The 15483-nt window shown below is 39.9% G+C and overlaps 1 protein-coding gene across 3 annotated transcripts in view; it reads left to right on the top strand.

The window, feature by feature from the left end:
- The window catches only part of LOC136876495 (ATP-binding cassette subfamily C member 4), a 168642-nt gene that overhangs the window by 97984 nt on the left and 55175 nt on the right, over positions 1-15483 (top strand). For all 3 annotated transcript variants that reach the window (XM_067150499.2, XM_068228455.1, XM_067150498.2), the window contains exons 15-17: positions 2268-2601; positions 2900-3050; positions 3133-3239. In XM_067150499.2, the coding sequence (XP_067006600.2) occupies positions 2268-2601; positions 2900-3050; positions 3133-3239 (592 nt within the window). The remainder of the gene's footprint in view (positions 1-2267; positions 2602-2899; positions 3051-3132; positions 3240-15483) is intronic.

Below are 15483 nucleotides of genomic sequence, written 5' to 3'. Positions count from 1 at the left end.
ATCAAACCCGGGCATCTGGGGGTGGCAGCCAATCACACTAACCACTTCATGACAGAGATGGACTACAAAAAATATATATCATTTATAATTATCAACAAGTAAACGGCCCAATGCATAAAGTATTCCTGAAAATGTATGCCTGTCGTGATTTGTAAAATCCCTCATATCTGACAGTGAAATCGAGCGAGGTACCCGGAACTGCTTTGCACCTAGACGCTCTGACCTGCAATATATATGAAAGAATATGACCAGTGTTGAAAAACAAAAAGTGAAAAGCGATACTCGATCCAGTGATCCAGCGATTACGGAGCTTGAACGCTAACCACTCGACCATCGCCACCTAGTGCCCGTGACCGCAACACACCGGTACACATTCGACGCGAAAATTCTCTTGGGATTTTCTTGAAAACGCCTTAATAGTATGCCTTACTATTTACACATTATCTTGTCCTAACAGACTACTAAAAGTGTACAAAATTTGAAGATGATCCGTGATCTCAACATCGTGGTCTCCCCTTGTTAAACATGTGTTGTGTGCCACACTGTGCTCTGGTCCTCCGCGAGTACTTGCAGTTGTAAGCGGAGGAGATCGGTGGTGCGCTCTACCGCTATAACCGGATTACTCATCGGTATTACTCGCTCCGTTCCCACTTCTATTCTTGATACCTGTATCTTATTGAGGAGATATTCCTGCTTCTTCTCTAACATTCTCATTCCTGACCTTGTCTCTTGGTTTTCTGAATCATAGGACAGAGAAACTTCATTTCAGCTGCCTGGAGTTTAGAATTATTTCTACTGGTCAGTGTTGTAGTTTCAAGAATGTATGTAAGAATTGGAATAGGACTTGTAATGTCATCTTTGTTTTCATGGATATTTGCTATTCCCACATTAGATGTCTTACTTGGTAGTAAAATTGTGTTGCTTTATTAATTCGATTGTTTACCTTATCTTTTGCTAGGTTGTCGTTTGATACATTGCTGCCCAGTTACTTGAAATATGGAACACTAGCATTCAATGAACTCCTGTGGGACAAAATTCCAGCACCTTGGAGTCTCTGAAAACCGTAAAATTAGTTAGTGGGACATACAATTATTATTATTATTATTATTATTATTATTATTATTATTATTATTATTATTATTATTATTATTATTATTATTATTATTATTATTATTATTATTATTATTATTATTATTATTATTATTATTATTATTATTATTATTATTATTATTATTATTATTATTATTATTATTATTATTATTATTATTATTATTATTATTATTATTATTATTATTATTATTATTATTATTATTATTATTATTATTATTATTATTATTATTATTATTATTATTATTATTATTATTATTATTATTATTATTATTATTATTATTATTATTATTATTATTATTATTATTATTACTACACATTGTCACTGTTGCTTCTTGCCAGCACTGTAGCCTTGCAATACATACCCCCCTTACATTTTTGGCCTCCAATGTCACAATAAATTTTTTCTTTCCTTAATCGTTAATTTTCATAACAAGTTTTAATTTTCTCACACTAATTATTTTTGGAAAGTTAAATTACTTGTGTCAATGAAAAGGACCTAGAGCATGTTGTTCCTAAAAATAAAATACACTTATCATGCAAAATTATAGTTTCTGAATTATGAACAGAACGATGTGTAAAAACAAAAGTTACAGAAAATAAGGAATAAATAAATTATCCGAATGGGGTGTAGCAAGTGACATACATGGATATTTACATTTTCAACCAACAGGACTCAAACCAGCTCACCTTGGTGTCAGACCATATAATGAAATGGCATATGGCTTTTAGTGCCGGGAGTGTCCGAGGACATGTTCGGTTCGCCAAGTGCAGGTCTTTCGATGTGACACCCGTAGGTGACCTGCACATCATGATGAGGATGAAATTATGGTGAAGGCAACACATACACCCAGCCCCCAGGCCAGTGGAATTAACCAACAAAGGTTAAAATTCCCGACCCTACCAGGAATCAAACCCGGGACCCCTGTGACCAAAGACCAGCCTGCTAACCATTTAGGCACGGAGCTGGACAGACTGTATAGACTTGATGCCTTAACGACCATGTTGTGGAGATAATTATTTTGCACCAGACTGTAGATGAAAGTACATAAATATTCTGTAATATAAAATTAAAATATAAAATGAAACTTTTTAACTCAAAAAGGTGTACCATGATATTTAAGTGGATTTATTTCTTACAAATTTGAATTTCTTTTCAGGACCAAGGTAGAAGAAGAACGAAAGAGCACTACAGATGGTCCTTCCATAATATCCTCAACACAGCCTGAAATATTTGATGTCATGACATGTTTGTACATTTATGGAGGCATTGTAGCTGTCACTATTGGACTAAATATCAGTAGAACAACCATCTTCTTCAAAATGTGTATGAAAGCCTCAATCAAATTACACAGCCAAATGTTGTCTGCTGTTCTCAGCACAACAATGGGATTCTTCCACTTAAATTCAGTGGGAAGAATTCTTAACCGCTTTTCCAAGGATATGGGTGTCATTGATGAAAAGATAGCATTTGGTACATTCTTAACTATTACAGTAAGTCAGTTTTACTAACATGTAACAACTGTATGTGTTGGTTGTACTTGTAGAGACAATTTGCAATGGTAATAAATGTTCTTGGACACATACTTAAGAAATTTGATATCATCATCCAATTTTAAGGTTCTATGAGGAATGTTATATTTTTTAAAGGGTTTTGTGTCGGATGTACAAGTCTCCTTAGTACAATTTGTAAGGCACATTTGGATTTAATCACTATTTAGCAGAATGTAATTCATTACATTGAGGTATTTATGAGCAGTTTCTTTCTTTATATTTCTTTGCAATCTTGCAGACCTATATGCAGTTATTAGCTGTGCTCATTATGGTCCTACTGGTGGACTTCTGGCTGTCTATTCCAGCTATTGTGGTTGGAGGCCTCTTCTGTCTGATGACCCCAGTCTACATCGCCACAGCTAGAAATCTCAAGAGATTAGAGGGAACTGGTGAGTTACTTAATAAGAAAAAATATTTTATTGTTCTGTAAAGCATAAGTTATGTCATAAAATATGAGTACTACTGTTTCAGCTCGCAGTCCTCTATACTCTCATCTCTCAGACTCAATGCAAGGCCTCATTACAATCCGAGTGTCTGAACTTCAGCAGAAAATGAGCTTTGAATTTGATCAACATCAGGTAATATCAAGGACATCTTTTAAAGTAATGAATGTTTTATTTTAAAATTTGAACCACAGTGCAATATACACACATCATTGGGAAAGAAGCTATTTCCTTTTGAAAGATAGCATGGTACTAGCAGTGGCCATTAAGCTTAGCAAGTGTTTTACAATGATGCTGTAGTTTTAGTTCCATGGTACTAGCAGTAGCTTAGCAAGTGTTTTACAATGATGCTGTAGTTTTAGTTCCATGGTACTAGCAGTAGCCATTAAGCTTGGCAAGTGTTTTACAATGATGCTGTAGTTTTAGTTCCATGGTACTAGCAGTAGCCATTAAGCTTAGCAAGTGTTTTACAATGATGCTGTAGTTTTAGTTCCATGGTACTAGCAGTGGCCATTAAGCTTAGCAAGTGTTTTACAATGATGCTGTAGTTTTAGTTCCATGGTACTAGCAGTAGCCATTAGGCTTAGCAAGTGTTTTACAATGATGCTGTAGTTTTAGTTCCCTGTTGTTTATTATTTTATAATTTGTTCATTCACAGCCAGAACGTATAGCCATAACAATGGACATGATGAGTGACATAGCTCATTCAGAAAGTTTCCAGTTACATGATTGTCCATGTTAATTATTCATTTTAAGGGGACCTAAGTTTGAAGGAAGGACATCAGGGTAAACTTAAAAGGCTACAAAACAGTCATTTTAATCAGTTCATCATCATTTTACAGTCCCAGTTAGTAAGCCTCTTCCTCTCTCCTCTATCCATAAATATCTTGTTCTTCATGACATCATCCAGTGCCCTACCCCTAGCTGCAAGGTCAGGTTGTGACCACATCCATCAAGCTGGTTCTAGGTCATTCAACCAGGTATTTTCCTTTGACCTCTTTTACCAAGTGCACTTGAGCTGTTCTCGTAGGCTCCATCCTCATTGTGTGGCCGAACCTCCATAGTCTGGACTTTCTGACTCTGTCTAGTAGAGATGTCTTAATCCCAGGTTCCTGCCTCACCTCCTCATTTCTCAACTTATCCATCCTGCTCTTCTGGATAGTGGACCTCAGGAACATGGTCTCTGATGCCTGCAGTCTCAACAAGTCTTTCTTTATGAGCATGCGGATTTCAGTACCAATACCTTGGTATGAAGTAGCTGTTGAACATAGCTAATTTTGTTTTCTTTGGAATCTTAACATCTCAAAAGGAGTCCTCACTTATTGCACCCTGTTGGTAATCTCTCTTGAGGCCAAGTTGTATCTGGAAACTATACTGCCAAAGTAGGAAAAAATGTCCATACTCTCCATCTCGTGGACTGCTAGTTTGATCCTTGCTAGTCATCCACCTCTGCTCACTGCTATCACAACTTAGACTTGCTGATCTTGAGGTTGAATTCCAGAAATTTGCCTTCCATGTTTTGAATCTTGTCTGCAACTATTCTTCTATTTCTCTCCAAATCATGATGTCATTATATCATTATTACTAAAATCACCTACTAATAAAAAATAGTAATTTCACAGTGATAGGGTAAAACTAACCTTCCCGAGTAAGATGTAAACAAATCCTTTACAACCTACATTTCCACCACAAACAAAACACTTCAGCTAACTTATATTTTCACATCTTCTTCACACCATCAGAAATTTTATGCACCCAATCAATTTTTCTGTTGATAATGCATGTGGGTTCCTCAACTCTGTAAAGTGTGTTTCTGAGGTTCTATGTACTCTAACAATCACTCCCACCTGTTCACTGTTTCTGTTTGACAATTTTGGCTTCTTTGCCTGACACTGATCCTTTTGCATTAGCAGTTCTGGCTTAACAGATATCTCCAGTGGTTTGTTTGCATTATCAAATTAAGATGGTATAATACTCCTGCAGGGTGATCAACTTAACAATTTTGTTGCCAGATCTAGCGATTTTGAACTCAGCCTGACTACTGAATTTTATACTTTGCAACATTTTTGTTATATTGGAAGCCATTTCTTTTAACTTTTAATAAATATTTAATTGCACACAATGTGCATGAATACAAGTATACAAAGTATTACACTGTCTCACAAAAGTTTCTCAGAGATTCTGTTCTCAATTTGCACTTTAGTACATGCTATCTCTCACAGAGTTCACCACATCTTCTGCACTTACAGTCATGGCGTCATGAAATTGCTTGGATTCACACAGTTTATGGTGAAATCCATGCACGGCGAGCCTTGTTGATATATGCCTTAATTTATAACCTCCTTGCATCCACTCTAAGTTAATCATTGCGTCACTGAGGTAAAATCGTCCGATATGTTGTTCCTCTTTTGAAGAAGTTCCTCCAGTAGTGCCTTATACGCAGTGGTGGTGGGGAGCAGGAACTTTTAACTTTTGACTCAGTTAAGTTATAACTGTTAGGTTTTTAAGTCTGTAAAAACTAACTGATGCTAAAATGAAATTTTAGAAATTACTTGAAAAAGAAAACATTATACACCAGATTATACCTGAAGAAACAAATTGATTAAGTTAGAATGATGTATTTCATTCTTGAAAGAAATTCATCAGACTCTATCAAATTACACATTTTTTTCTCTTGTTGCCTACATATATATGAAAATTAATTCAGAAATGTAAGTAGTCAACCAGAGAGTGCAAGGTGCTCTTGGCTGGAAGTCAACTGGCTAGTTTTCCATTAACTTTCCATCATGTCAATGGTCATTATTATATTTTTAAATGTTCAGGAAATACTTAGAGGTTTTCTAATGAGCATTTAATGATCTGGCTAATTTACTGGTAAATTTCATAACATCATTTTCAGTGACATCTACACCTGTCATAAAACTGTACTTGTAGTTTTATTCTTACGAATAAAACTCCATCTGTTTCATTACTCTAATTTATTTGAGGATGACCCAAAAAATGTACACACACATATATACACACGACTCTAATCAGTTATGAATGGCCACACATGCTAATTACTGTCTATTTACAAATCTCTCTTCCTTATGGCGCAGCAGGTGGTCTGGCCTGTTGCTATACCTGGGGACAGTTAATCCTTACTTTCACTTCTGCAAGCCCAGTCACCTCACACAGCAGCTGTGTGTAGACCGCTTGATTTGAGCAAAGGGCTACAGACTACAAAACACATGATGACTATTCCTTCATTCAACTCCAGAGACAGTCCAGCAATTCACGCAGTCACACAGCGGGACAATACTCACAACAGCATATATTAACACAGGTCCACTTACCCTCACACGCACGATAGCAGCTTCCCTGGCTAACGCACGGTGATCCTCAGTCCACAGAAATACACAAACACACAGTACCCTCAGATAGTATACAGTCTTCCATTCTGTACATCGTCTCCAGCCCACCTACTCACTGGGCTCTTCGACACCACAGCCGCAGCTCCTGGTTCAGACCTTGGTGGGACACCAACGACAGCCAACACCTCCGTCGCCCTCAGCCCAGCCACCAAACCCCAGCAAACTGAATCTCACACTGACTCCACAACGGAGTCCAACACTGACTCCAAGTCCTGCACCAACAGTAACTACAGCTCCGCCACAGAGCCCAACTGTGACTATACCTCCACCACAGAGCCCAACTGTGACTATAGCTCCACCATGAAGCCTAGAACTGACTATAGCTCCATCATGGACTCCAACTCTGACTATAGCCCAACTGTGACATAAGTAGACGAATAGGTTTGAATGGCATCTATAAAAGTAGGAAAGATCACAATATGAAGATAAAGTTGGAATTCAAGAGGACAAACTGGGGCAAATATTCATTTATAGGAAGGGGAGTTAGGGATTGGAATAACTTACCAAGGGAGATGTTCAATAAATTTCCAATTTCTTTGAAATCATTTCGGAAAAGGCTAGGAAAGCAACAGATAGGGAATCTGCCACCTGGGCGACTGCCCTAAATGCAGATCAGTATTGATTGATTGATTGATTGACTGTGACTATAGTTCCACCACAGAGCCCAACTCTGACTACAGTTCCACCACAGATACCAACTCTAACTATAGTTCCACCATGGAGCCCAACTCTCACTACAGTTCCACCAAAGAGCCCAACTCTGACTATAGCTCCACCATGGAGTCCAACACTGACTATAGCCCAACTGTGGCTATAGTTCCACCATGGAGCCGAACTCTGACTATAGCTATTGGAGCCCAACTGTGACTATAGCTCTGCCATGGAGCCCAACTCTGACCATAGTTCCACCACAGACCCCAACTCTGACTATAGTTCCACCACAGAGCCCAACTTTGACTATAGTTCCACCGTGGAGCCTAACTCTGACTAGAGCTCCACCACAGAGCCCAACTCTGACTACAGTTCCACCACGGAGCCCAACTCTGACTATAGCTCCACCACGGAGCCCAACACTGACTATAGCCCAACTGTGACTATAGTTCCACCATGGAGCCCAACTCTGACTATAGCTCCACCACAGAGCCCAACAGTGGCTATAGCTCCACCACGGAGCCCAACACTGACTATAGCCCAACTGTGACTATAGTTCCACCAGGGAGCCCAACTCTGACTATAGCTCCACCGTCAAGCCCAACTGTGATTATAGCTCCACCACAGAGCCCAACAGTGACTATAGCTCCGCCATGGAGCCCAACTGTGACTATAATTCTTCATGGAGCCCAACTCTGACTATATCTCCACTACAGAGCCCAACTCTCACTAAAGTTCCACCACAGAGCCCAACTGTGACTATAGCTCCACCATGGAGCCCAACTATGACTATAGTTCCACCATGGAGCCCAACTCTGACTATAGCTCCACCACGGAGCCTAACACTGACTATAGCCCAACTGTGGCTATAGTTCCACCATGGAGTCCAACTCTGACTATAGCTCCACCATGGAGCCCCAACTCTGACTACAGTTCTACCACATGGAGCCTAACTCTGTCTATAGCTCCACCACAGAGCCCAACTGTGATTATAGCTCCACCATGGAGCCCAACTGTGACTATAGCTCCACCATGGAGCCCAACTCTGACTACAGTTCTACCACATGGAGCCTAACTCTGTCTATAGCTCCACCACAGAGCCCAACAGTGATTATAGCTCCACCACAGAGCCCAACTGTGACTATAGTTCCACCACAGAGCCCAACTCTCACTAAAGTTCCACCACAGAGCCCAACTGTGACTATAGCTCCACCATGGAGCCCAACTATGACTATAGTTCCACCACAGAGCTCAACTGTGACTATAGCTCCACCACAGAACCCAACTGTGATTATAGCTCCACCATGGAGCCCAACTGTGACTATAGCTCCATCATGGAGCCCAACTCTGACTACAGTTCTACCACATGGAGCCTAACTCTGTCTATAGCTCCACCACAGAGCCCAACTCTGACTATAGTTCCACCACAGAGCCCAACTCTGAATATAGCTCCACCATGGAGCCCAACTGTGACTATAGCTCCACCACAGAACCCAACTGTGATTATAGCTCCACCATGGAGCCCAACTGTGACTATAGCTCCATCATGGAGCCCAACTCTGACTACAGTTCTACCACATGGAGCCTAACTCTGTCTATAGCTCCACCATGGAGCCCAACTGTGACTATAGTTCCACCACAGAGCTCAACTGTGACTACATCTCCACCACAGAACATAACTGTGACTATAGCTCCACCATGGAACCGAACTCTGACTATAGTTCCGCCATGGAGCCCAACTCTGATTACAGTTCTACCACATGGAGCCTAACTCTGTCTATAGCTCCACCATGGAGCCCAACTCTCACTACAGTTCCACCAAAGAGCCCAACTCTGACTATAGCTCCACCATGGAGCCCAACACTGACTATAGCTCAACTGTGGCTATAGTTCCACCATGGAGCCGAACTCTGACTATAGCTATTGGAGCCCAACTCTGTCTATAGCTCCACCACAGAGCCCAACTCTGACTATAGTTCCACCACAGAGCCCAACTCTGAATATAGCTCCACCATGGAGCCCAACTGTGACTATAGTTCCACCACAGAGCTCAACTGTGACTACATCTCCACCACAGAACACAACTGTGACTATAGCTCCACCATGGAACCGAACTCTGACTATAGTTCCGCCATGGAGCCCAACTGTGACTATAATTCTACACAGAGCCCAACTCTGACTATAGCTCCACCACAGAACCCAGCTGTGACTATAGCTCCACCATGGAGCCCAACTCTGACTATAGTTCCACCACAGAACACAACTGTGACTATAGCTCTACCATGGAACCGAACTCTGACTATAGTTCCGCCATGGAGCCCAACTCTGACTACAGTTCTACCACATGGAGCCTCTGTCTATAGCTCCACCATGGAGCCCAACTCTCACTACAGTTCCACCAAAGAGCCCAACTCTGACTATAGCTCCACCATGGAGCCCAACACTGACTATAGCCCAACTGTGGCTATAGTTCCACCATGGAGCCGAACTCTGACTATAGCTATTGGAGCCCAACTCTGTCTATAGCTCCACCACAGAGCCCAACTCTGACTATAGTTCCACCACAGAGCCCAACTCTGAATATAGCTCCACCATGGAGCCCAACTGTGACTATAGTTCCACCACAGAGCTCAACTGTGACTACATCTCCACCACAGAACACAACTGTGACTATAGCTCCACCATGGAACCGAACTCTGACTATAGTTCCGCCATGGAGCCCAACTGTGACTATAATTCTACACAGAGCCCAACTCTGACTATAGCTCCACCACAGAACCCAGCTGTGACTATAGCTCCACCATGGAGCCCAACTCTGACTATAGTTCCACCACAGAATGCAACTGTGACAATAGTTCCACCATGGAGCCCAACTCCAACTATAGCTCCACCACAGAGCCCAACACTGACTATAGCCCAGCTGTGGCTATAGTTCCACCACAGAACCCAACTGTGACTATAGCTCCACCATGGAGCCCAACTCTGACTATAGTTCCACCATGGAGCCCAACTCTGACTATAGCTCCACCACGGAGCCTAACACTGACTATAGCCCAACTGTGGCTATAGTTCCACCATGGAGTCCAACTCTGACTATAGCTCCACCATGGAGCCCCAACTCTGACTGACTGTCCATGGCAAACCTCCCTTTTTATAGCTCGGGTGATTTGAGCCAGAATTTTTGCGTGGTGGCTAGAGGCAGAATATTCTCGTTGAATCTCCAAGAAACTCTTAGGTAAGCCAGCCGACAAGACCAATACATGAAAAGGCTGGCCCCTCCCCATAAGCCCGCTGGGAGATCCCCGATTGAGTTACTAGCCCCTTTCTGGAAGTACTAAATGGGGCTACATTGGGCTGGCATATTACATTATTATTACTACTATAATTACAATGATTCCATGCCAATTTCCTCTTATCTGTGGATGTATACCGAAATGCTTAAAAATCATACAACCTATTGTTTGTTTTGATTTTTTCCTAGTGGTTTAGCATCGCACCAACACATCAAAGGTTTTTGGTGATGCAAGGATGGAAAAGAGCCAGGACTAGGAAGGTAGCAGCCATGGCCTTAGATAAGATACAGTCCATAGAAAACCACTGAAAGCCTTCTTCAGAGCTGCTGATGATGGGATTTGAACCCACCATTTCCTGAATGCAAGCTCACAGCTATGTGGCCCTAACCACACAGCCAACTCACTCGGTTTGTTTTGTTTTGCTAGTACTTTAAGGTCACACCGAAGCAAACAAATTATGGAATTGGAAAAGGCTCTAGGAAGTAAGTGGCCTAAATTAAGGTACAGCCTCAGCATCTTTGTGGTGTCGAGGGCAAGTAGGCTAATGTTTTAAGGGGAAGGAAAATGAGGACTAAGGGTTCTCATCAGGGAGTGAGCTCAGGATAAATATTGGTGAGGAAATGGTATGAGTAGGAGGAAAGTGAATGGTAGGAAAGAGAAACATACAATAACAGAATGGAAAAAGGGAGGTGGAACAGAGTCATGAGATGGAGAGAAAGGAAGAGGAAGTAGATTCTGCAGCTGTCAAGGAAGTTAAGAGAAACTAGGAGAGGAGGGGATCTAATGAGTTGAGTGGAATTGGGGTTCTGGTCATGGACGACCCTATTTTTAGGCATGTGGGGAAAGTGTGTGGAGTGAAAGGGAACCAGGGTATAATGTTTTCCAGGAATTACGTTAAGGCAGATGTTGAGGAAAGCAGAATGGCTGAAGGAGGGTAAGGAGAAGGTGGTAATTTTTTACATTGCTGCCAACAACATAAGGCAAGCAGGAATAAGTTCTAACCTAGTTGGGGATGTATGGGATCTGGTTATGACAGCATGTAAGAGGTTTAAGGGAACAAACATTATTTAGGTTAATGTGTAAAAAGGATACTGACTGTCTAGTGTTGGGAGTGAGATTTGTAGATCCTATTGGGTGGACAGGAAATAGGGATTTACTCTCAGATGGCCTTTAGATGAACCACAGTGATACATATATAATAATTCTAGGCAAAATGAACGTATGGCACTTGAGGTAGTAGGAGGTAGTAGTCCAGAAAGCAGCAACCAAATACTATTTCGTACAATTTCACCATCAAGGACAAGTGCCACCGCAAAAGATCAAAACAACAGTGGCAAGACACACAAGTCACTGACATGAAGACCAGTTGAACCAAACTTTGCGTATGATTGCATAAAACCATGTTTGCTGTTTGAAAGAAGAAGGAGAAGAAAAAGAATGCTCATAAAGTAAGTTTATAGCAACTATATTTTGAGAAAGTGGCTGCCATCATGTCACAAGGAGATAGCAATACATGCAGTTATATATTGTCAGAGCTAGAAGAAACTTTCCCTTGCAATTTGGAATAAATGCTGCATTCTGCTTTTGCCAGAATCTGTTGCTTTTTGTAAGTGGAAAGCTCCTCAAAACTCTCATGAAATCTTTTATCTGGCAGTAATTAGATCACCCTTGTGTTTAATGCAGTGGTCTAAAAAAAACATTACAAATTACAATCTTGTTTTACGTTGCACAGACACAGATAGGTCTTATGGCGATGATGGGATAGGAAAGGGCTAGGAGTGGGAAGGAAGTGGCCGAGGTCTTAATTAAGGTTCAGCCAGTATAAAAATGGGAAACCACAGAAAACCACCTTCAGCTATGTGTTGAAAGGGTAATATTCACAATAGGACTTAATTTGTGATGACCGAGGAAATTGGTCATGTGGTTAGGGTAGCACAGCTGTGAGCTTGCATTCAGGAGATAGTGGGTTAAAACCCCACTGTTGGCAGTCTCTGTCAATCTATCAGTTATAAACATTAGTAAGGCAGAAATTTACAACAAACTGATATCTCTGGAATTAAAGAAAACTGTCAGACCTGATGGTGTTTCAGTGTACCTGCTCAAGTACTGCTCATTTATTTTATGTGAAGCACTCTTTTATCTGTTCAACTTATCATTAAACCTAGGCATTTTTCCAGTGGAATGGAAGAAAGGATTTGTTAGTCCAGTTTTCAAAAATGGTGATAAAACTGACATAAAACAATATAGACCAGTTATAATTTCTTCTCATATTTCCAAAATTTTTGACTCAATAATTCTTGACAAAATCACACCTCTCTTTAGAAACATCGTTGATGAGCAACATGGATTCTTTTCAGGACGGTCAACCTGTAGCAATCTTCTTTTATTCTATCAGTTCCTCTTGGATGCAATAGAGAACCACTCCCAAGTGGACTGCATTTATACAGACTTCTCAAAAGCTTTTGGACCATGATATCTTGCTGCAAAAACTAACAGGCTACGGAATTAATGGGCCTCTTCTCTCATGGTTTGAATCGTATCTTAAAAATCGCCTGCAGATTGTTAAAATAAGGAATCATTTTTCTGCACCTATTATTGTTACCAGTGGAGTTCCTCAAGGGTCTCACCTTGTGCCCTTACTTTTTACTCTCTACATAAATGACATTAAAAATATACTTAAGAATTCTGAATTGCTTTTGTTTGCTGACGATGCAAAAAATTTTATGCAAATTAATTGTCTACTTGATTGTTTAAAACTTCAAGAAGATTTACATCATCTGGAAAAGTACTGTATTCAAAATGGGTTGAAACTTAATCATGAGAAATGTAAAATAATATCGTTTTTTAAAAAACAAGAAGAAAATATCATTTCAGTACAAATTTAGTAATAACAACATTCTAACTCCTGTTTCACAAGTTAATGACCTTGGTGTTTTATTCAGTTATAACCTATCGTTTAATGAACATATTGAAAATATTTGTAAGAAAGCATTTCAAAGATTGGGTTGCATTACTAGATATTCTAGAGAATTTTCAATCTTACCTACCTATCGATTGCTGTATGTGTCTATGGTACGCCCTATACTAGAATACTGTACACCTGTTTGAAACCCTTCTCATCAGACCTCTATCCATAGATTAGATTCAGTACAACATAAATTTCTTCATTTATATTCATTTAGAGCAGGATTCTCATATGATAATATTGATTATACATCCTTACAACAGTCCTTAAATATGCATAGCCTGTCACAACGCCGTGAATTATTGGATACACTCTTCATTTTTAAATTGCTTCATTCCTTGGTGAATTGTCCACAACTCCTTGCAAAAATTAACGTACATGTACCAGACAGACGCACAAGGTTCAAGAATACATTGTCTACAAATTGGCATAGAACTAACTACGCATTCAATGGGCCAATTGAACGAATGTCAAGATCTCTAAACAAAGTGGATATTGATATATTTAACTGCTCATTGTCAAAATTGAGAAATCACTTACATAATCTCCAGAATTAACTATTACTTTCCTGTGATTACTTGTAATATAACCTGTGTATATATCTGTACATATTTTTCTACTTATACTCCATTGAACTTTCTTTTTATCAATCAATCAATCAATCAATCAATCAATCAATCAATCAATCAATCAATCAATCAATCAATCAATCAATCAATCAATCAATCAATCAATCAATCAATCAATCAATCAATCAATACTGATTGCATTTAGGGCAGTCACCCAGGTGGCAGATTCCCTATCTGTTGCTTTCCTAGCCTTTTCCTAAATGATTTCAAAGAAATTGGAAATTTATTGAACATCTCCCTCGGTAAGTTATTCCAATCCCCAACTCCCCTTCCTATAAATGAATATTTGCCCCAGTTTGTCCTCTTGAATTCCAACTTTATCTTCATATTGTGATCTCTCCTACTTTTATAAACACCATTCAAACTTATTCGTCTACTAATGTCATACCACGCCATCTCTCCGCTGACAGCTCGGAACACTTAGTCGAGCAGCTCTTCTTGCAACATTTTTGTAACGTTACTCTTTTGTCGGAAATCACCCAGAACAAATCGAGCTGCTTTTCTTTGGATTTTTTCCAGTTCTTGAATCAGGTAATCCTGGTGAGGGTCCCATACACTGGAACCATACTCTAGTTGGGGTCTTACCAGAGACTTATATGCCCTCTCCTTTACATCCTTACTACAACCCCTAAACACCCTAATAACCATGTGTAGAGATCTGTACCTTTTATTTACAATCCCATTTATGTGCTTACCCCAATGAAGATCTTTCCTTATATTAACACCTAGATACTTACAATGATCCCCAAAAGGAACTTTCACCCCATCAACGCAGTAATTAAAAGTGAGAGGACTTTTCCTATTTGTAAAACTCACAACCTGACTTTTAACTCCGTTTATCAACATACCATTGCCTGCTGTCCATCTCACAACATTTTCGAGGTCACGCTGCAGTTGCTCACACTTTTGTAACTTATTTATCACTCTGTAGAGAATAACATCATCCGCAAAAAGCCTTACCTCCGATTCCACTCCTTTACTCATATCATTTATATATATAAGAAAACATAAAGGTCCGATAATACTGCCTTGAGGAATTCCCCTCTTAATTATTACAGGGTCAGATAAAGCTTCACCTACTCTAATTCTCTGAGATCTATTTTCTAGAAATATAGCAACCCATTCAGTCACTCTTTTGTCTAGTCCAATTGCACTTATTTTTGCCAGTAGTCTCCCATGATCCACCCTATCAAATGCTTTAGACAGGTCAATCGCGATACAGTCCATTTGACCTCCAGAATCCAAGATATCTGCTATATCTTGCTGGAATCCTACAAGTTGAGCTTCAGTGGAATAACCTTTCCTAAAACCGAACTGCCTTCTATCGAACTGTGTTTTGTTGTGTTTATTCTTCTCTACTGTTATGTAAAATGGTATTACCGTTAATAAAGTATTAACTATAATTATTATAACTAACATTCACTCTTT

The sequence above is a fragment of the Anabrus simplex genome, chromosome 6 (assembly GCF_040414725.1).
Source record: "Anabrus simplex isolate iqAnaSimp1 chromosome 6, ASM4041472v1, whole genome shotgun sequence".
Lineage (NCBI taxonomy): Eukaryota > Metazoa > Arthropoda > Insecta > Orthoptera > Tettigoniidae > Anabrus > Anabrus simplex.
The sequence above is the reverse complement of the archived record's forward strand: the minus strand, read 5'-3'. Positions and strand labels throughout refer to the sequence as shown.